Raw genomic sequence first — 23,256 nt, 5'->3', positions numbered from 1 at the left:
CCTGGCCTGGCAGCTCCCAGTTGTGTCCGTGGGATCCATGGACAGTTCCATCAGGAAGGGATGGCCCAGACCATTCTCTCTGGCTTACAACATCTAGAACAGCTTTAAAATTCACATTTCACCTGCATTTTTCCCTCTTTGGCCACTGCCAGGCAGAAGCCGTGGCACCAACAAGGTTCTGGGAGTTGAGAAAGGCATAAAAAGGGACAAAGCCATTTGCCCCAGGGCTCCAAAGAACATTTTCCTTTGCTCCAACCAGGAGTTCTCCCAACAAGGACTCAGTGTTTCTATTCAAACTTTGCCTTCTACGCTTCCCTTCTTTATTTTGCCCTCTCTGGTTACGTTGCCTTGCACAAAACACCCTCGCTCCTTCAAAGCTTATAAATCAATTTATAAAAAAAGAACTGAATGTCAGCTTTGAGGACCCAGAAGCATTAAGAAATGCAACACTGGAGGTGTTCCTACCCAAGTTCCTACCCTAAGCCAGCAGAACTTTAATATCTTAAATATTCTTTACATTTTCTGGAGATTGGAGGTAGAGCCAGGGGGGTTCACCAGTGACACTGAGGCACGTTTTGATGTTACATCTCCAGATTACACTTCTGCCACTCGGGGAGGGAAATTATCAGAATTGGAAATGCTTTGGAGCAGAATGTGGGTTATTTGTGCCTGAGGGTTGCAGCCTGTGCCTGCCCTTGTGTGGATGCATTGTTGCAAAATGATCAGCACAAAAGGGGCACTGCAAGGAGACACTCAGCAGCTACAGCCACATTTTTTCACGTAGAAATGCTCCATACCACTTGGCTAAAGGTTAAAAAAGACAGTGGTGTTCTCATGCTTGGAATATTGTTTTCCTTTCCTTCTCCAGCCACAAGTGCTGCTCTGGGCTTAACCCTGAGTTGTGCAGATTTTGTTCTGAAGTGCCACTGAGCAGAAAAAAAGGTTCTTTTTAGTATTAAAATGTCATTTATTTTGTTCTCTTCTGCTAAAAGTACTGCTGGTATTAACCCAGCTACTGGAATGGGAAAAAAAGAACACATGGCCATGTCTTTGTCATCAGTTCTGGGAGCAGGGGATTGCTCAATCTGGGCACATCTCCACTAAAATCAGCCAGGTATCCCGCCTGGCTTTACCCTGTGTTTTCTAATGTGACAAACTGTATTTATGGGCTATTTGGGCTCTCCTTTATGCCCAGGAATAATCCAGACTGTCAGAAGAGCAGTGGCCCTACAGAACAGTCCATAAAAATCATCTTTTTCACATGTAACTTCTCCAAGCAGTAAAACCTGGGGTGAGGATAAATATTGCAGTTCTTGCACAGAAAGCCAAAGGACAGAATGCAGCATGAGGGACTGACTGTGCTCACTGCTGGCTTTCTGTCCCTGACGTTTGGAGAATGCTGGAAATGCAAGGAGAAGAAGGAGCTGCCAAAGGAAAGGGAGAAATCCACGTCCCAGCTGCAAGATCCTGCCCAAACTGGCAGAGTCTGGCATTGCTGGGAGAGGAGCTGCCCCCTGAGCCCCTCTCGGCTCCCAGAGCTCTCCCAGGCTTTTCCCATTCCCATTGATCTCTCCCCAGGCTCTCCTTTCCCCAGCCTAACCTTTGGAAGTGGCATCATCATCATCATCATCAGCCCTTCCTTCTCCTCTCATCCAAAATCCCCCTTTCCCAGTTCCTCCCATAAACCTCTCACTGCCTGACCCCTCCCTGATTTTTGTCTCAGCCCCCTGGAAATGACAGTGACAAGGAATTTTACCTGCTAGGCTAGTCCCACAAAATTGATTTTCCTCCAAATTTTGGCTGCTTACACATTGAACAGAATCTGCTGCATCTCACCAATAAAATATATTCTAAATAAATTCAGAATAATTTATTCTATGAAAAAATAAATCCTGTATCTATGAAATTGTAAGGCAGGAATGCTTGATTCACAATGCTCCTTGTTGTTAATGAGTTGGTATATTTAAAATATGCTTTATAATGAAATGTTATATTTAAATACATTTGGGCCCTGATCACCTTTTCTTTTGATGGGATGGAGTCTCCTGCCAGTGGGATTCCAGGTTCTGAACCTGCTTTTGCAAACCTCAGCTCTCAGGAACAGCCCCACAGCAGAACCATTCCCTGCTGATGGTCAGGGTAATTTAATATAAAGGACACCCAAGTAACTCTGAAATATCCAGCACGTGTCACTCACAGACTGGGGCTGCTGAAAGAGGAGTTCAGTCACAAAAATAAACAGCTTTGTTTCTACAGCTCTGAAATAAGACAACTGATCAATAAATATAATAAAAGAAAAATGGAGAGGGGTGATCTGTTCTGGCACAATAATTTATTCTTGTGAAAAAAATGTCCTGTTTGCCCATTGCAGCAAACTCATGGAAAAGTGGCTGCTTGTTTCCAAGATAAACATCCCCGGTAAAATTATCTCTATATGATCCTAGCAGCACTTTTCCTTCATCCAAGGAACACACCAATCACTGAAAAAATATTCATAATATTTCTATTTCCCCCTAGGGCCAAAATGCAAACCTTGATGTCTTCCTTCCGTTTTTTGTTTGGATGCTCTTTTGTTCTGTTTTGTTTTCATAAAACAAAATAAATTCTGTTTACTGAAGCACCCTGTGATAAATCAGTCTTGATTTTGATGGCTCATTTGAAACATTCTCCAGCCAGCCCCCATATGAATAAATAGTCTTGGATAGGAAGGACATGGACGGAAAAGCAGGAGGTGCAGAGGAGATTTGAGCATTTTTGAGCTCATACGATGAGGTAGAGCCATTTCCTGGTTTTTTTTCAATGCTGCACATCCACAGAGGTACCATGAACAACTCAGCCTTTTCCAGCTTTTTATTCCAGCTTCTTCCCCATTCCTTAACTCTTAAATTAACATTTTGCTACGTTAAATTCTGCTGGACTGTTTAGGAATTTATTACTGCAAGGTGTGTGCGGGTTTTGTTTCTAAACAAATTAAGAACCTCAGATCTGTGCGGTGATTTGCCCAAAAGAATAGAGGGCTCCTTGAAGTTCCAAGAGAACTTTCATATCTTAAATATCCTTTGCATTTTGTGTGGATTGGAGGTAGAACCCAGGGAGGGGAGTTTCACCAACAGCTGACTGGCGGCTTTCTGCATTTCTAAGCGAGGTATTCTAATGGCCACAGAGGTGATTTCCTCTTTGAGATTTGTTTGCATTTCTTGTAAGCTGTTTTGCCCAAATGACTGCAGCAAACCCTCTTTCCCTGCCTGGGTAACACAAAGCGTCAGGCACCCGAAAGGCGACAAAAAAATTCAAATGAGGTGCAGAAAGGTGGCAGAAAAACCACTTCAGTGTGCTTTTTTGTTTGTAACTCTTGTGCTCCTCAGCCATCAGGTTCGGGCGGATGCCGCAGGCGGAGAAGGAGAAGCTGCTGGCCGAGATCTCCAGCGACATCGACCAGCTGAACCCCGAGTCCGCCGACCTGCGGGCGCTGGCCAAGCACCTGTACGACTCCTACATCAAGTCCTTCCCTCTGACCAAAGCCAAGGCGAGGGCCATCCTGACAGGAAAGACCACAGACAAATCAGTCAGTTCCCTCTTCTCTTTTGTTCCTTCCTTTTTTCCCAGTAAACGATTTGCCAAGCTGACAACGCTCTTAAAAAAAAATACAGAACGTTGAACCTAAAAAAGCCACCCCACTTTGCTGTTACACGTTTCAAGCTGTGCCTGAAACACAGGAAATGTTTTTGGATAGAATAAGTAAACATTATTTGAAAAAACTCCAAGTTCACCTAATCAAATACTTGAAACCGGGACAAGAATTTGAAGGTCACCTTGACCTTTTTGTATTCCCTGATCCTCTCTTCCCGTTTTCCTTCTCCTTGCCCGGAGGTTATCTCCCACACTATCTGGTTAGGGTGGCTCTGGAGCTGTCAGGAATTGCTGTTCCCTGAGGAATATCCCTTTTCCTAAGTGCCAAAAGATCCCAGCCACGAGGCTGAGCTGTGATGCTCCTGCTTGGGATGCTCTAATGAATTCCTGCTTTTCCCTGGGTTATCCCAGGTCACATCAGTGCCCCGTGTTGGTACAGTTGGAATTTTAGGAGAATGGACAGGAAAATCTTGGAAAAGTAAGGAATAGTGATAAGTGGGGCTTGTGGGTTGCCTTGGAAACTTCATTTGCAATGCATAAAAATCTAAAAATGCATTAAAAAAATTTAAAAATGCATAAAAAGCAAGAGGAGGATAAATAATACCTGGCCATTTTGATAACAGTATTTTAATACCTAAAGAACAAAATAGCTTTCCAAAGCTTGTAACTCTTAGCTTGATGTACCTTCTAGAACCACGGGCAGAGATTTTATTGTCAGGATTACAACAGAGACTGTATTTTATTTTCCCTAATAATCTCAAAGACAGCGAAGAACTCAGAGGTATTTCAGGCTCCAAAAAGGTATTTCTTCCTTTCCTTAAGGACAATTAAAATAATAATTTTGGTGTTGTCCAGAAATTGGTTGTACGCCTCACACAAAAGCTTTAGATGTGGCAGGCACTTACAATGTGAGTAACCTTTTCTATTAAGTTTGAATTAGCTAAGTTCATTTATTCTGCAGAAGCTGATGTGCAGGCTGCTCATGCCTGAAAGCTCCACCACTGCAATTCTCCCCAAGTAAATGTAGAATTGCATCAATTAATTCTCCTTTTTGCTTGGAATTTTTTAAATGTTGGCACATTAGAAACAGCAATAAACCAGTAGACAGAATCCAGCTCTTCAGTGCTGCCAATTTTCAAGCCTTTTTTGAAAATACCAATGAAAGAGTGGCACTCGGCATTTAATGGTTACAACTTTTATGTTTTTATCAATGGATTTGGTGCTCTGGAGCAGCAGAGTGTTTACTATGGGCATAGTTTAAATTTGTGTTATTTTTTAGTTGCTGTATGATCTGAATTAATTTAAAATGTTTGGATATTCAAGAGAAAAACTAGAATGTGTTATTCATCATCTCCTGGGACATAAGATTCTACTCTCAAGTTCATCTGAATCCTTATATTATTAAAAAAAAAAAATCTTTGGCTATTTTGAACTTTTTCTTGATTTTCATCTATCATGAACAGGCTGGTGGTGTAATACAGGCTTTTTAAAGCACGTGGACATGGACCAACAAAGACTTTTTCTTGTACTTGGTGCTCCCACTAGAAAGAACAGAAAGAAATGACCTGCTAGAACCAAAATATGCATTTAAAAAGCATCTTCCGCTGCCTTGTTACTCCACTGTTCCATGTGTGCGCATATCCACATGTGCAGATAGGTATTTAATGGTTTTGCTGCTGCCAAAATATCATTACCTGAAAAATTCCTTCTCCTCCTGGCTTTTCTCAGTGCAGTGTGTTTGTTGTTTCAGTTTCACCCTGCAATCCTCAATGCAAGTGGGAAGATAATTTAATCCCTCACACTGTCCCTGCTGGAATGTCGTGGTCTGGAGCTGTAAATATAAACCCACGAGAATCCCTATAATTGCAGAGTAGAATCTGCAATCGTAAATGACCTTCAATTTTAAAACTTGTCTCGTTAGTCCAATTGTTGGAGTACAATCCCTCGTTATTTTAATTAATTAATCAAGTATGTTAACAAACCTATTCAGATCAGTGGGATTTGTTCAGTGCAGCAATGAACTATTCAGTCATTAATCCTCAGAGGGAAAGATTCTTCCAATGAATTTGAGAAATCCTCACATAACCACTTCTTTAAACCCAGGAGCTTCTTTTTGCATATTCTGGAACAGTTTGTTTCCAGATCCTAATGAAAGTATTCTGGCACTACTTTTTCTAAGCTGCTTTCAAAATTGATTTGTTCCAGTTGAGTTTATTTCAACCTCATCCCTGTGTTCTGAATTGTGGTTTGTAGCATGGTATTTGTTTGTTCTTTCCCAAAGACAAGTTGAGGGGGTTTAAATATATCCTAAAGTTGTTATTTTTAAAGGAGTTAACAGCAAAAGTTTTCGTTTATCAGGTAATCAATACCATAAAGTTGATGCTACTTGCAGTGTTTCCTAGGATAGAACATGAAAGGAACATGAAAGTAAACACAGGAATCAAAATGGGAATATTCTCTGTCTTTCTAGAAAACAAAATGAAGGTTCCTTTACACTCATTAGATGCTCTTTCTCTTTTTTAGAAGCTGTCAGAATTCAGGTTAAAGTAGTATCATTTTAGCCTTTTCTTAAACATTCCAAACTTTGAATGAACATGAACTACAGAACATTTTCTAAAACATAAAGCAAACAAAGTAAAAGGCAAAACTCTAGACACTTTAAAATAATATTCTTCCCCCCCCACCCCCAACAACCTTTACTTGCCCTTTCTGTAAATCATTTTAGCATTGTGAGGATATTTGTTTTTATAGGTTTAGGCTAATTAAATATTTGGGGAGCCCTTGACAGGTTCCTCAGGACAATTTAACTATTTGGGTGATGCCTTCAGCCTAGGGCATGATGGGGAACCATTGATAGGTTCCTCAGGACAATTTAACATTTTGGGGACCCTTAATAGGTTCTTCAGGACAATTTATTTGGGGAACCCTTGATAGGTTTCTCAGGACAATTTTAACTATTTGGGGGACCCTTAATAGGTTCCTCGAGACCTTTTTGGGGAATCCTTGATGGGTTCCTCAGGGATGTCTGAGGGGCTGCTGCTGAGCTCTCTTTGGGTCTCTCAGGCATTGGGCGCTCTTGGAAAGGCCATTTGGGAGTAACCGGGATTTCCTTTTGTTTCCAGCCCTTCGTTATTTACGACATGAACTCTTTAATGATGGGGGAGGACCAGATCAAGTGCAAGCACGTGTCCCCCCTGCAGGAGGAGAACAAGGAGGTGGCCATCCGCATCTTCCAGCGCTGCCAGTTCCGCTCCGTGGAGGCCGTGCAGGAGATCACGGAGTTCGCCAAGAACATCCCGGGATTCGTCAACCTCGACCTCAACGACCAAGTGACTCTCCTGAAGTACGGGGTGCACGAGATCATCTACACCCTGCTGGCCTCTCTGATGAACAAGGACGGGGTTCTCATATCCGACGGACAGGGGTTCATGACGAGGGAGTTCCTGAAGAGCCTGAGGAAACCTTTTTGTGACTTTATGGAGCCCAAGTTTGAGTTTGCTGTGAAGTTCAATGCACTGGAATTAGACGACAGTGACCTGGCAATATTTATAGCTGTCATTATCCTAAGTGGAGGTGAGTGCTCTCTTATTTATATGGGGTTTTAGAGGATAGAATTGGCACTTTGAACTCCTGCCCAAACAGCACTGCAGGGTGGGAGTGCATTTACACTGAGCTTTTTTAGTTGTTTTCAAATTTCCTTTACGTTGTTTGCCCTTTATTGGGTTTCAGACAGAAACTGAAAATGGAAATGCCCCGATATCAGTGATGGAGCTGGAAGTGCCTGCTGAGTCATCAGCTCATTTAGGCAGAAAACAAAAATCAGAGCTATCTTTTGGAAAACAGGAAGGGTGGAATTCTGCTAAAATTCTGCAGCAGATTTGTGTGTGTGTGTGTGTGTGTGTTTTGGGGTTTTTTGGTGGTTTTGTTTTTGGGGGGTTTTTTTTGTTTGTTTTTTTGAACCTGCAATTAGATTGTGTGGCTTGCTAATTGAACACAAATAGCTTTGGCTCCAGCACAATTCCAAAGGGATAGGTGGCATTGGGCTTACCAGGTTATGGTGCTTTTCATTGCTCTTTCCTTTCTGCAAGGTTTTATTTGCCTTTAGAAGGAGGGGGAAATGCATTTGTCAGGAAAATTATGGTCTCCTAAAAAAAAAACCAGTCAGGCATAATGTGTTTCTTCAGCTTTCCTCAGCTGCTCTGCTTTATTTTCATACATCCCACTTTGGGCAAAGCATGAACCTGCAATCCCAGGTATCAGACTGCCCACATCCAACACCTCACTGAACAAACACCGAATCCCAACTTTTCTGCAGCTTTTCAGGCCGAGTGTCCTCTGCTCCTGGGGTGATGTCACCATTCTGTCCCATGAATTAGTGATGCCTACCAGGATTTATTTCACTCAGACACCCTCAGACACATTTCAGGCACATCGAAGCTCTGTTGCTTTGGCCAACACTCCCAAGGCAGTGATGTTGCACAAATAAAATCTTGCCCTCCTGATTTGTGTGTATTTTGGCCCAAGGTGGAGCTGCACATATCCACGGCAGGAATGTGCTGAATGCTCCGGATTTGGCTCCTCTGCGGAGCGACACCGAGAATTTTGTTATTAAATTACATTTCAGCAATCAAACACAACCTCCTGCTATTGTTCTAAAAGCAGCCCAGCTGCTGGGAGGGCACTCTGAGGTGTAACTGCATTTAAAATCACCTCCAGTTCCTCCTGGCACTGTGTTTCAGTCAGGGAAAAGAAGGGGTCACAATATAATTTATCCCACTAATTCCGCTTCCAACAGGAATTCCTCCCAGAAATTTCCTTGCGCTTGATTCCTGAGGAATCTGCATTAACTCAGGAAGGAAAACACCTTGCTGCTGTATTTTTAGTTGGTTTTGGTGAGAGAGGAGAGATGGTCCAGGCCTGTCAGGGCACTGCTCCAAACATGCCGATATTTTGTGGTTTTTAGTATAATGAAATGTGGCAGATGAGAAAAAGGCCTCTCAAAATTCTAACTGCAAAAAGGGAACTTGTGTTCTGCAAAGCCCTGCCCTCAGCAGTGTTTGGTTTCCAGCAGAGGAAATAGGAATGATGTGACCAGTCTCACATTTTAGATTGCAGGAGGACAGTGATTCACTTACAATAGTTAACTGCGTTGTATGTGAATCATTGTTAATGAATAATGACATTAATAATAATATGAAGAATAATATTAATTGAATAATTAACTGTGTTGAACCAGATTTATCAGCATGTCTCCTTTTTCTCCAGAATAATTTGTAAACATGGACCTGTAAAGAATTAATGAATTTGAATCAAGTAACTGGAGCAAAACTCTGAAACAAATCTATAGAGACAAATAAATCCATATAAATATAAATCAGTCCTTTCCAGGAAGATCCTTTAATTTCTTGATAACAAAGACCTCCCTATCTTTTTTCAGAGCTTCTTTTTTCTTTCCAAAAAGCGTGATAGCTGCTTGAAAAAAAAAAAGTTTATGTTTTGAAAAAAATTAAGCTTTATTGCTGATTAAAGAAAGCTTTTATCATAGAATTTACAGCCAGATATGATATCTATTGAACTGGAAGCATTCTATATAAGGATTCTATATAAGGATTAAAATATCTCGTGTGGTATAAAACTGAGTCCTATTTCTCAGCTGTCTGAGACGTTTCTGAAGAGCTACACCCTTGCAAAATTGGATTTCTGTAAGAACCATTTGAATACAGCAGGATGATTTCACTGGGAACGGGATTTCAAAACGAGAGCACCTCGAGGACTTGCGTTGCTGCAGGAATCCTGCAAAGCTGAAATGCCTTCACCAAATCCCATGTACAAACGTCTCTAACAGAAAACCAGTTTGTGAAACCCAAAAAGATCCCAGCCAGGGGCTCTGAATGTCAGTGGATCTGTTACTACCTAGTGAAATTATGCTAATTCTTCTGGCTCCCGGGGGGCTGGCTCTTGTGCAGCTCTAACAGAAGAGGAGAAGGGAAAGGGGAAGATAATTCCAGCTGGAACATCACACGTAGAAAGCTTCTCGTTGGGAAGTGTTTGGAATTTGCCACAAATCCTATAAAACTCTTCAGCCTTTTGATAACCAAACAGCTGCTTTTTGCATGTTATCTAAAGAAGGCAAAAAGCCCAAAGCACAGCCATAAGGAGCTGACAAATTAACTGTAATAGCAACAGATGGAAAATACTCCCACTGCCACAGTTGGTTTTATTGTTCCTGAGCTGCTCAGTGCAGCCTCTCTCTGCCTCAGCTATTCCAAATGTTTCTCTGAACTCCTTTTTGGAGAGCTGCTCTCACTGTTGGTGCTGTAAAGCAAAGTAAATGGCAAACAAAGTCATGTATTCTGGTTTTAATGCTGATCAGAGAGAGAATGTGTCTGAGTGTAGGATTTCTTGTTTGTACAACAGAAATGCTTTCGGCCATCAACAGCAGCACCAAACCCTCACTACAACATCTCCCAGTTGTGGTGACTGTAAAAGACACACTTTGGCTAAATGAGATTTGGAAAGCGTTTTTTCAGGAGACATTCTTCCTCTGTGCCACTGAGGTTCATCCTCAGTCAGCAGTGAGTGCTCTGCTATACATGAAAAAGAACTGAAGCATCTTTTAAAAAGATCCCATCCACCTGAGCTGAAAATGAGCTCTGTCACAAGAAGGTTTGGGGAGAACAGGTTGGATGCCTCTGTTTGGGCAGGAAAGAAAACCCTCCAAGCCTTATTGGGGCAATTCACATCTAGGAACGGAGCAAACTCACTCAAGCAGGCTGTTGTCAAACAAAGAAAAAGCTCAAAAGGGAATTGTGTAGCAAGGATGGACTCGAATTGTTGTGTGTTATCTTCTGCAGTGGTTGGATACAGGAATATTTGGGTACAGGAATATTTGGGTACAGGAATATTTGGGGCAGAGTATCCCTGTAAAGACCCACACTCTGTCTGTCAAACTGGTGTTTAAGTCCAGAGAAGTTTCTAAAGTCATTTTTCTGTTCTCAGTGTTGTTTTGACCCTAATTTTTAAGCCCCGAGTCCCTGCTCCTGGTGTTAAATACTGTATTCAATCATTTTGCTGCATTCTCAGATCAGCCAAATCTGAAGTTTTATCACTGACTGTCACCAAGGAGTAGTTCCTATTTCACTGCCACACAAATCCTGCACTGTGTCAGAACAAAGAAATGCTTTGTAATCAGAGCAAGAGCTGCAGATCCTCACTGAACCAAAGTCCTGGTGGCTCCAACACATGTGACAGTCTCAGAAGACAAACCTCAAACTGATGAGTCACATCTGCCTCAGCAAAAGAAAAAAGGAGGAGTGCACGTGTTCCCTCAGCCAGATCTTTGTCTGTTTATTACTGAAATTTTAGAAACTGAGATTTTAGAATGTGCATTTCAATGCCAAATGCATTTATTCAAAGATAATGAAATGTAAAGACATGCAGGTGGCAAATTTCACATGTGTGGAACAGGTAAAAAAGATTGTAATTATTGTTAGGGATGTGAAAGAGGCAACCAAATAAGTAAGGAAATAAAGAAATAAAGTATTTTCCCCCGAGACTGTATAGAATATCGATTTACACCCAGTGGTACTGCTGGCACTCAGAACTTTGGGGTTATTGGCCTTTCCCAGCCACTGTGAACATTTTCTGACTGAGAAGTTTCCTGCACAGTTTTCAAACCAACTGTAGGACAATGAGTGAAAACATAAAGAAAATGTGAATAAAGAAGCATAATAAATAACAGGGAACTGTGGTGCTCTCCTGGCATTTTCCTTTTTACTGCAAGGCACATACCTCTGCACAAAACTCACCTTTTGGCACAAAACCAAATTCATCTGGAGCATTTACATATATATATATATATATATATCTAAGAGCATTTCAACAGCTTGAAATATACCATAATAGCTGGATGTTTAAGCTTTTGCCTCTTGTTTCCTTTTTTTCCTGGTTTAGATAAGTTTCTTGGAACAGAAGCAGCATTTTCCTCTGGAAGAGGATTTTACTGAGAAAATACAGCAAACTGTCAACACCCAAAAAACACTGCCCATATCCTGAAGTTCTCATTCATGAAAAATCTCTCTTGCCTTCAATGGGAATTTTCCTTCCTCTTGAATTGGCTTATTTAAAAATAACATCCGATGATCTCCTCGGCTTTTGTCAGAGTCATCTTTTCTGCCTCTGCTTCCACTGGGTCGTTAGAAAATCAGCAGATTGGGGTTTTTCGAGGGGTTTCAGGATTTTAGCCACTGCAGTCCCACTGAACTCCAACTGACCTCAGGCACCCAAATTCAGGGGTAAGAGGATAAATTCCAGACCCAGAGGAGTTTCCTCCTGGATTCCGGAGCACAGCATTTGAATTTGGGATTCGCTCCTGAAAAACTCACACCCCAAAAAAACTCCCATCCCACAGGAGCAGAGGGCAAAGGGAGATGAATCTCAGAGGAGATCGAGGCCACCTCTTTGTGCTCTCTGATTTTTTCTGTCCCTGCACACTGAGTCATGCCCAGCTAGCTCAGAGTTCAGCTGCAACACACAGGGAAAATTTAAAGCTATCCCAGCCCCAAATCAAACAAACCATTTACCAAAGTTCAGCAGCTTCCATTGCTTAGACATTCAACATTTCATTAGCTTTCGGTGCTGGAGAATCAAATAAACTGCAGACATTGAGTTGATGCCTTCCTTTTTTTTTTTAATTTTGATGGGTTCATATCCACCTTAGCGGGAAACATTTTTAGTGGCAGCAGCTACACACAAATCCATTAGAGTGTATGCTGATTTTCCAGCTCTGAAGGGCTGAAATTTGGCAAGTTTCAGAAAGATGTCAACTCGATTCTGCAGCCCATGCAATGCACTCAGGTAATCGAAAAAATAAACATCTAACATTTATCAAAAATTCTTTAGGTATCCTTTAAAAATTTGCTTACATTAAAAAAAATATATATAAATATATATATTGCATATATATTAATAATATCATATTTATACATAATGTTATATTATATTTTTAAATAGAATATAATGTAATATAATATAATATAATATAATATAATATAATATAATATAATATAATATAATATAATATAATATAACCTTTTGTTATATTTACTCCAAGGCTTTCAGAACCAAATTTTATGGGGTGATTAGTTGAATGGGATAAATGAATGATGCCTGCAAGACAAGCACATTGACAAACAAATATCCAGGTTCACATTCCAAATTACTTTCATTCTTATCTTTGAAACACTCTGCCTAAACCTCACCTCTTGGAGAGCTGTGTATCTTTTCTTGATCTGTGACCCTTGTGTTCACGGCTGTGCACTCACTGGTTTTCCTGCCAGCTTTGCCTTTTAGTTTACGCTGCAGGTTTTTTTTTTCCCCATGTAAAATAAGTAAAGCCACGATGTACTTATAAAGAGCTTTGTTTTCTCTCAGCCTTTTTGCCAGTGCACAGCACGAGTCGAGCTGAGCCAGGAGAACTCGGTGCTCAGAAAGGTTACCAAGATCACAGGAAATAACAGCTTATTTTTTATGTTTTTAATAGAGATCAGCCTCTCGTCCTTGCTGAAATGGAATTATTGCCTTGGGGAAGAGATTTAAGGCTTGCAGTAGGCACTGCTTTTTATTGATCAACCTATGAAATTAATTTCGTAGCTACACAGCAAACTGTATTTAAATTATTGACTCTTTTCACGATGTATTATGATATTTGGGATGTGTTACCCAGGATGAAGTATTTTGGCAGTATCAAATTCATGGTGGTCATTGTCATATGTGAGGGTTTAACAAAGTTAAGCAGCTTTTATTGCTTAGACATTCAAGATTTCATTAGCTTTCGGTGCTGGAGAATCAAATAAACTGCAGACATTGAGTTGATGCCTTTTTTTTTTTTTTTAAATTTTGTTGGGTTCACATCCACCCCAGCAGGAAACATTTTTAGTGGCAGCAGCTACACACAAATCCATCAGTGTATATGTTGATTTTCTAGAAGTGAACTACCTGATACAGATTGTTTATCCCTCAACTATCTCACTCTTTTTTCCCCACACACTCCCAGTTTACTGTGGAAAATCCACTGTAGTGGAGTATAAACCTAGTTCTAGAGCATAAAACCAGTTCTAAAACCCCTCTGAGCAAGTCCCAGGGAAATCTTACAAACCACCTGATGGTCAGGCAGCTCCCAGAAAATGCCAGCTGAATTTGCTGAGAAATGTGTAAGAAATCAATGCACAGATTGATGTTACGATGTTCATAAACTCACAACCCTTTCTTTTCCGAGACCACCCAGTGGAAATGTTTCCAAGACAAGTCCTAAAACCCCTCTGAGCCAATCCCAGTAAAATCTCAGAAACTACCTGATGGTCAGGCAGCGCCCAAGAAATGCCCCCTGAATTTGTTAAGCAAGGTGTAAGAAATCAATGCGCGAGATCAATGTTATGACGCTGAGAAACTCACAACCCATTTTTCCTTTTTCCCCCCAGACCGCCCAGGGTTGTTAAATGTGAAACCCATTGAGGACATCCAGGACAACCTTTTGCAAGCCCTGGAGCTGCAGCTGAAGCTGAACCACCCCGAGTCCTCGCAGCTGTTTGCAAAGCTGCTGCAGAAAATGACGGACCTCAGGCAGATCGTCACGGAGCACGTGCAGCTCCTGCAGGTCATCAAGAAAACCGAGACGGACATGAGCCTCCACCCACTGCTCCAGGAGATCTACAAGGACTTGTATTAATGAGCAGAGCAGTTCTTAATCCCCTGACATGATGTATGTTCTTCAGATTGCACTATCTCTTTGAGGGAAAAAAAAAACACAAAACTTTGCGTACCTAAGAAATTACTGTGAAACAGCATTTAAGAAGAGAGAGCTTAGTATAGCAGATCTATTTTATGCATATTGTTTATAAAGACACATTTACAATTTACTTTTAATATTAAAAGTATCTATATCATGAAATTGTTGGCAGTATTTTCAGAATTAATTTTTTAAACTACGTTATTTCTTAAAATCGCTTGTTCCAAGTATGATCGATGCTTCACTCGAGCATGCAGTTAAATTTTCAGCTAAATAAAAACCTTTCTCCTTGAACATTTCCAGGGAAATGTTTGAAGTATTAACGTTCGATTTTTGTGCTCCCGAGGCAAGAGCAAAAACAAAGATTTAGTCCCAGATTAGTGTAACTTCCCAGGAGAGTTTCAAAGGCCAAAGGGAGAAGTGTCAGGTCTGAAAATGTTTGTGCCTTCCACTGTAAGATTTGAATATTTTCAGGTCTGAAAATGTTCGTGCCTTCCACAGTAAGATTTGACACGGACAGAGCTCTGTAAAGGGGGCTTGGTGTGAGGAAAAATCAGGCCACTCATCTGTGGGCAAACTGAAAAATTAGATGCCATTTCAAGAGTTAATTAAGGAAGGAATGTGCACTCTTAGGAAACAGAGTCCTTCTGATTCCTCTGCTCGTGCAAGATTGAGAGAGGTGGAGCAGCAGCTCCTCCAATTCCCACCCCACAGCAGCCAGAACTGAGCTGGAATAGGTTGGTACAAACCTCTTGGCCCGAGACCTTCCCCAGTTATTTGATAAGCTGCCATTGGACAACGGCCAAAATTGGCAATGTTGTGACAAATTAACTCCAAAACAAAAGCAAGGTTTGGACTAATTCTTGTGTAAAGATGGAGCTGTGATGGAAACCCTGCAACCTGAGTTGGACTTGAACTCTGGATGTTCATCCAAAGATGCTGGGAGGCGTTCCTGCTCTTGTCATTGGTTTTCTTGCATGTGTTGCCTTATAATGTCACCTAAGAGTTCCACAGGGAGCAGAGCACAGCAGAGCCAGCAAATTTAACAGGAGATAAATTTCCTAACAACGTCATTTTGGGGTATTCTTGGTACCGAGGTGAGAGATTCACATTTCACCTGCCCACATTTGAGAGTTTGTGAATGTGACCCCTGACTAAATCCCACAGTGGTGGACCAGAAGAGGCAATACTGGGGGAAAATGCCACTTTTTGTAACTTTTATATCAAAATAAGGAGAGGTCCCCAATATCCTTGGTTTCCTCCCCATGACTATATTCTATTATGTAGCAAAAAATGTGCCTTAAACTGAGAGAAGGTGATCCCTGAGTGGACAAAGAGGTGATGTAGGTGTGAGTAGAACCTTCAGGGAGTAGAAATTGGCTTTGCTCCTAATGCAGACCTTGAAATCCTTAAGCCGACGCAAATGATGCAATAAAGAAGCTGGGAGAGGTAAATATGAAAATTAATCCTTCAGCTCCTGCCTTCTACACTTGGAAACGTTTCCTGCTGCTGATTTCAGGTAACCTCTGGGCCTGAGGTCAGCAGTGAGCGTTGTTCCCACCAGGAAGTTTGGGGAATTGGATCATTCAGCCTCCAGGTTTAGAGCCCCCGGGTGGAATTGCACTGAGCTGAAGTCACAGAGAACAGCTTTGATCCTGCCAGGCTGGCAGTGAGGTCATTTCAGGTAGCTCAGAAAGGATGGCCCTGGAGCAAAGCACAATGTTGCAGCTCATGCTCAGCGCTGCAGGTTTGCTGCACGTTTCAGGTGGTTCCAGCTAAGCGTGGCACTGGCAGGAATGACAGTCACACTTTCATGGCTGTTACAATGCAAAAGAAAATACTCTCTCTCTGGTTTAAGTTGTTTTCCCCTGTTCCTTTGAAGTGTTGCCTTCCAACTCTGAATTCCTGGAACAGCAACACCCAGCAAGAACCAGGAATGGGAGCCTGTACTTCTTAGACAGCCCTATTTCCCCCTGGCTTCCCTTGAAATGGAAGTCCAGAAGCAGTTTCAAATAAAAAAGGAATTCTAGGGCATGTCTGTCTGTCCTTACAAAAGTAATTTTCAAATAATTTGGAAATAAGTGGCAGAGGTGCTCTGACAGGGAAATTCAGTGCTTTGTTAAAGTACTGAAAAAAAAAAAATCTGTGTAAGCCAGCAGCACATTAACCAAAGAGCTTCATCCCACTCCTGCAAGGGGCAATATTTCTGAAAGTGCCCATTCAGCAGTGACAGAGTCTAAGCCACTCAGTCCAAAAATCCCTGTATTTTGAGAGTGGTAATGCAATCACAGTCAGAAGAGTTTTGCAGGAATGGGTGTTATCCTTCAGGAGGATGAAGGCACTGAATGCCCCAAAGCCTCTACTTCTCTTTCAACTGTATCAGCTGCTCTAATAAAATGTATTGTTCTCCCTACACCCTGTCTTCTCTCACATTTTGATATTATTCACCCTGTTTTCCTCAAGCCGTGCGAAGTGTTAATTTTTTTCTGTGAGTTACTAATCACTGACATGTTCTGATTCTAAGCGGTTACATCATGGTTAAGAAGTTTTTGCCTGAAATACTTTTCTACAAGAATAGGTCTTGAGGGAAAAATGTTCATTTAATGGACAATTGCTATGTACTAATTTAGAACAAATGACTGTTATGAGGATATGAAAACATCTTCTCAAAAAATAGCATTTTCTCTTGTGAATTCTATTCAGAATTTTGATCTAATTGTAAATACTTTCTGTTTCTATGGGACTTTATTTATTAAAAACAAAAACTTGCTAATGGGAGTTCATCAGGAGGTTGTAATACTTTCAGACTCTCCAGAGTTTTGGGCAGAACGGGCTCCGCCATAAATGAACAATTTGGGTTTTGATCTTCAGTGCTACCAAAAACATCTAACAGCTCAAAAATAGAAGCAGTCAGCTGGTACATGCCTGCCTTTGAAAATTTGCTTTTGCTGGTGCTGTGCTGTTCCTTAGTCATCTGTGCACTACATCATGACATCCTCGGGGATGATGTGGGATCCTGGAGGTTCCCACAGGCTTTGAAACCTCTGGGCTGTTATTCTGTCTCGTATTTCACACTGCTCTGCTTTTTCTGTGGAGGAACTGGAGGTAAATTGAGTGCAGAGAAAGTCACTTGGTGTCCCTGCACACATCCAGCCCGTTCCCCTCGCCCTGTCAGGCATCAGAACATTCCTGGTAGGAGCTCAAACGTCCCTGTTCAACCTTCATCAAAAATTACCTTCTTCAGACAACATTGGTGAGCGTTTCTCCAGCCAGTGTTGCTGTGAGGGCCTGGAATGAGAACGGAGAGGAGAGAAAAGCATTTCCAGCACCCCCATTGTCGTGGCAAAGGCAGCCCAGGCAATTTTAGTCACGGTTTCTGTAACAACGAGGAAAACCCCTTTTTGTCCCCCTGGTGCAGGTAATTCACCAGCCTTCAGCACTCCCCAGCAGCACCTTCTCCCGACACAGCCAGCCCTCGGCACCCCAAACCACTGGGAAATGGGAAATAATGGGAAATAATGGGAAATAATGGGAAATGGGCTTCCCAAGAGCTGCTGTCCCACCTTGTGTGACTGAGCCCCTTCCCTCAGCTAACACACCCAGGGCTCCAGTCCCTGTGCGTACAGATAAGCCCTGAGGGATCAAGATTTAATATTTGTTTTGTAGCTGTAAACTCTGCCTTGAGGTTGGGTATGTTTTAATGGGACTTTTTTTCCCTTTTAAATCAGAGGTAATATCCCTTAAATGGATGCAACATCAGCTTTGTAAACACCGGCAATACAAAGCTGCAGCTAGAGATTTATAGGAGGAGGAAAACAAAACGGAGGGGGAGCAACCCCAGCAAACAGCTCCTGGATCAGCAGCTCAAACATTTCAGGCAAACATTTCAGGTTCTTATTCAAGCACTGGGAAAAAATTATGGGAGTCATCATAAATCCCATTCCAGGTGCTTTGACTGAAAACCAGTGGTTAAAAATCAGCTGCACAGGGGCGTACCCAAATCCATGGGTACGAGAAATGTTCTCCCATTCTTCTCAGCACTACCCAGCCCTGCAAATGATGGCTGCAGGAAGAACAATTTCAGAACTTCTGGCTTTTCATTTGGGTACTCAGGGTATGGAGAGGAAATTAGGCAGCACATCTTCAGTGGCTTGAAGTAAACACTCAGGAGGCAACGACTGTCCCAACAAAGGAAGAAAGGAGGAAATGAATCCACAGCTTTGGATGCAACAAACAGTGTTAGATATGTGTGTGTGCAGGGCGTTTGGATGCAATAGAAATGCAGCTTTGGATGCAATATCACAGTGTTAGATATGTTTGTGTGCGCAGGATTTCACCTTTATTTCTTTGTAAGAGCCAAATGCTCCATGGACCTGGTGTTTGCAAGAAGTTTTAATGTGCCAAAGCCAGCAAACAGCATCTATAAATTGATGTGCTCCCAAAACAGGGAAAGTTTGTTCAATTCCCTGTCTCTTCCACTACATCTTTGTTGCTTAATGTGGTGGATGGTGAAGCGTTGCAAGTCTGTAGCTTGGCTGGATCATATAGCAGGAATTCTCTGGGCAGGTCTTGCTCTGGGCAAGCATTAGTCAAGGCAGTAACTCTCAGATTTTGGGGGTTAAATGCTTCAGGACTTCTTTTAAATGTGAAATTAATTTGCTTCAGTAGATTTTTGCGAATGGCTGAGGTCAGTTCCCAGCTCTCAAACTGGATGAGTTTCTAATTAGGATTTTAACTAACCGAACGTGGCCCTCAGCCCTGCTTTAGCGAAGGGGAAAGCCAAAAAAGAGCTTTAGCTGCTGGTGAAAATAGCCCTTCTATTGAGACACCAACTAGTTAAAGGCTTTCTTTTTAATTATTAAGTTTCCTTCTTGAGCTGGAAATGGGGGAGCGTTTTCACAACAGCGTTGGCCAAGAGGAATATCCATTGCTCATGATGTTATATTCTGTTACCCAACGAGGCTTTTTTAGCTCAGTGGAGACAGCAAGGGAGAAGTGGAGTCTCCAGAGGCAGGGGAGGGAAGGAGGAACACGCAGCACCATTGGTTCTCACACTGGGAAGAGCTGGCAGTGCAGGAGGAGATCTTGTCCTGCTTGCTGCAATGATGATTAAAGCATTCTGTGGTGTCAGCATATCCTCGGGTTGTTAGTGCTAACTCTCAGCTGGCCATATCCTGCCAGATTTGCAAGCGAAGCCTGCCAAGCCATCTCAACAAAAAAATGTAGCTTTAAATATTATAAATGATGCTGCATTTTGCTGTGGAAATGTTTCCTGAAAAGGCTGTTCCAAAACATCCTTTATTGTTGGGGGAGGGGAGTAAAAGGGGCCTGGGAGAGGGAGGAGGGAGGAAAAAGAGCTACTTTTAATAGACTTTTTTTTCTTTTGAGGCCACAGATTCATTTCACATCATTCTGTAAGACCAAATGGATATTTATTTTTTTTTTCCCAGTGACTATAAAACATTACAGTAATAATTCTGTATGTAAGTTTTGGCAACTGAGCTGGAGTGGGAGGAAGGACAGAGGGCATCTGATTTTCTGAAGGATTGCAGTGAGGGATTTTGCAATTGATCAGTTAGTAAAACCTTCTTGGTGAACATCTGCTTGCTGGCAAGGGAGATCTGTCTTCCTCCTGCTGTAATAAATGGAAAATCTCAGCAGAGTGGAGGAGGTGGCCCCTGTAACCAGGGCAAGCTTTGGGTCCTAGACCTTCAAAAAAGGGATTTGGGTCTCTGTTGATAACAGGATCACATCAGGGGCTGATCAGTGGGATCCCTCTGAATCAGCTGCTCTTGGTGAGCTTCGGTTGCTGGGTTTCCTTCTCTCCCTGCCCGTGGCACAGAACCCAAACCAGCAGCACTGAGCCACGAGCGGCACCCCGAGCATTTGTGCAGAGGCACAAATTCAAACTGCCCACGTTCACAATTCCAGCTGGGGTCCTTTTGCACAGGGAGGTCCTTTTGGAAAGGATGCAGACTCACAGAATTCCTTCCCGCTTCAGCCTCAAAGCAGAACAAATGAAAGGGAAGGAATGATCAAAGTCAGAAGTAAATGAAGATGTGTACAATGCGAAGGAAAGGGTTTGTCGCTGTGTGTCGGAATTCAGATTCTGTTAAACTTGCTGTCTCTTAGCTGAGCTTTAATCAAAAGATCCAGGAGCTCTTCAGCTGAATATTTCCCCAGCTGAATATTCCTTCTTTTATATTTCTTTTCTCTTCAGTTTTCACGTTTTAATGGAGATTAGTGTGATTAATTCTAGGCTGGTAGGAAAGGCACAGAGACGTGCAGGTTCCTCTTCATCTGGGCTCTGCCTGAACAGCTGGAGTAAAATATTTGATATTTTCAGTCTAAGCATTTTTACAATAAAATATAAACAGGGGTAATAAAGCCAGATTCAGAGAAGATGAGACTTCCACAGTGCTTTGCCTTTGCAAGATCAATTTATGGAATCAAATTCCCTGAGTCCTCCTATTAAGCTTGGAAAAAGACAATGGAAAATGACTATCAGAGACAGGCTTGTTCTAAATATTAAAAATAAATCATACCAAATTCAAAGTAAATGCAAAGTAAAGTCTTTTCTATTTTGCAGTTGTTATTGACAAAAAAAGAAAAAAATGAAGGTGGTGGAAATTTAACCAGGAGTTCTTCACCTTCTCTTCTGGGTGGGCTCTAGAGCAAGGACTCTGCATTTCCCATTGCAATTCCAGGGTGCAGAGCCTGCTTGCAGGTGTAATTCAAATGCTAAAGTGGCCTTGGGGGCAAAGGCATCGTATCAAAATGAAGTTACAGGGGATGAAGCCGTGCTAAGAAATGGATTTTGAAAACGCTACAGAGTTCCAGCGGTGCCCTGTAGGAGTTCCTTGGACAGTCTGGGTGCTGAAGAGGGCACTTTTAGCACCCAGCAGTAAAAATTCTGTGCCACAAAGAGGGTATTTTCTGATGTCAGCTATTTTTGGTTCCCCAAAGGCGTCGCTTCTCATTTGCTCCCTGTCGGAGGTTGTGAGGTGTTCACCTGCCAGCTCCAACATGAGCGGTGCCACAAGGAATTTTCAGCAGTGGAAATGAAACAACCCAAACATTATCACAGAAGGGGTTGGGTTGGAAGGGACCTTCAGGAACATCTAACTCCAATTCCCCTGCCATGGGCAGGGATGTGTTGTGAGGGAGGAACCGGCAGGCTGTAAAGCACCCAGTTATGAATTTGATATTTAATCTCTCCTCCCTGTTTGCTCTGCACTTCCTTTGGTACACAATAAAGCTGGGCTTAACCAAGCCTGGCACGCAACTAACCCAGAGTTCCACTGGAAACTGCCCAGTGCAAGGGAAGAGCCTCCAGTCTGGGATCAAGCCTAGATGGGGGAAGCTGCTCAGGTTCAGAGAAAAATCCCATTTGTGTTACCAGTGACACCACTTAGGGGTTTATGGTCTGGGCTGTGTTCACCCCCAATCAGAGAAGGTTTCCAGAAGTCTTTGAGGCAGGACTTGGAGGATTGGCCTCCATGGAATGAGGTACAGATGAGTTCCATGGCTCCCAGGGAGGAGGGGTTTGGGTGCCCAACATGAGCAGGATTTGATCCTAAATGGAACACTGGGGATACCTGATATACCCCAAACCTGCAGAGGGGATGTCTGAAGAACAGTAGAGATGATTTGAAGAACAGATCAGCCATTAAAGACCGTGAAAAGGGATTGCCATGAGCAATGAATCAGGCTGTGAATCCTGCACTGCCAACCTGGGCTGGGCTCAAGCCCCACTGAATTCCAGCAGCTGAGGAATTTCTTTCCGTACAGCCAGAATCCTCAAACTTCCTCTTGCAGGAACATTATTATTATTATTATTATTATTATTATTATTATTATTATTATTATTATTATTATTATTCAGTTGTGGGCATCATTAAAACAAGAGAGAGAGAGGAGATTTTGTCATCCCAAGGTGTCTGCCTGCTTTGCCAGGTTCAAAAGCACAAGGAGCAGAGCCAGGGCAAGGCAGGGGCCAGCCTGTGGCTCCTGCTGCACCCCAGATTCTTCCCATTGTCCCCAGTTCCTGTCCTGCATCCTGCTGTCCTGCCAGTGTCTGTCCTGCCCAGAGTTCTGGCACGCTGGTTTGCAGCCAAGGAGTTGAGGATACGAGAGGAGCATTTCCTTCCCCCAGCCCACAGTGCCAGGGCAGGGAGCTGGGCAGCTCCAGGAGGAGCAAAACCTTCTCCCAGCAGGGTGGGAGGGAGTTGAGAACTCATCATTTAAAGTGCTTGTATTAGTCAGTAAGAGAAACCCTAAAGCTTAGTTTAAAGTTTAGTGATGTTATTTAAGTTCGTTAAATTTTAGTTATAACAAAAAATAATGTAGCTTTGTTGAAAATTCTTAGATGGGATAGATGGAATTCTATACGTAGTAGAACTTGTGTGAGAATTTGTGTTTGCTTTCGTACATGAATCTTAACCTAGAATTGGTTTAGTAAGACTACAGAAAACATTTTCCCTGCTGACTGTGGAAACAGGAGAACCCTCCTGCAAAAGCAGATCCCAACGAGATCCACAAAATGAGGGTTGGTCTGCACTGGGGCAAAACTGAGACAGTTCAAAGCTTCCACGGCCACATCAAGAAAAACCCTTGTGAAGCTCAGCCAGGCTCTTATTTTGAGCCTCAATTCCGGAATTTAATCTCCCTCACTCCAGCACGTATCGTGGTCATTGCAGGCAGTGTCTCTGCCATTGTTTTTCCTGTTGGAAAAAAAATTATAAAAATATTATAATATCAAAATGTCCTCTTGCACTTTGCAAGAATGAGCAGACACAGAAAGTCCCAGTGCTCATCTGGAGGGACTGGAAATCCCTGTC

At 42.3% G+C, this 23,256-nt stretch overlaps 1 protein-coding gene across 3 annotated transcripts in view; it reads left to right on the top strand.

The window, feature by feature from the left end:
- The window catches only part of PPARG (peroxisome proliferator activated receptor gamma), a 53,158-nt gene extending 38,134 nt beyond the window's left edge, over positions 1–15,024 (top strand). For all 3 annotated transcript variants that reach the window (XM_066195570.1, XM_066195568.1, XM_066195569.1), the window contains exons 5-7: positions 3,366–3,565; positions 6,753–7,203; positions 14,109–15,024. In XM_066195570.1, coding sequence (XP_066051667.1) covers positions 3,366–3,565; positions 6,753–7,203; positions 14,109–14,356 — 899 coding nt within the window. In that variant the 3' untranslated portion in view covers positions 14,357–15,024. The remainder of the gene's footprint in view (positions 1–3,365; positions 3,566–6,752; positions 7,204–14,108) is intronic.
- Positions 15,025–23,256: the final 8,232 nt, after the last annotated feature.

The sequence above is a fragment of the Chamaea fasciata genome, unplaced genomic scaffold (genome assembly GCF_029207755.1).
Source record: "Chamaea fasciata isolate MVZ Bird 193981 ecotype frontalis unplaced genomic scaffold, bChaFas1.0.hap1 SCAF_13, whole genome shotgun sequence".
In the NCBI taxonomy this organism is placed as follows: domain Eukaryota; kingdom Metazoa; phylum Chordata; class Aves; order Passeriformes; family Sylviidae; genus Chamaea; species Chamaea fasciata.
The sequence above is the reverse complement of the archived record's forward strand: the minus strand, read 5'-3'. Positions and strand labels throughout refer to the sequence as shown.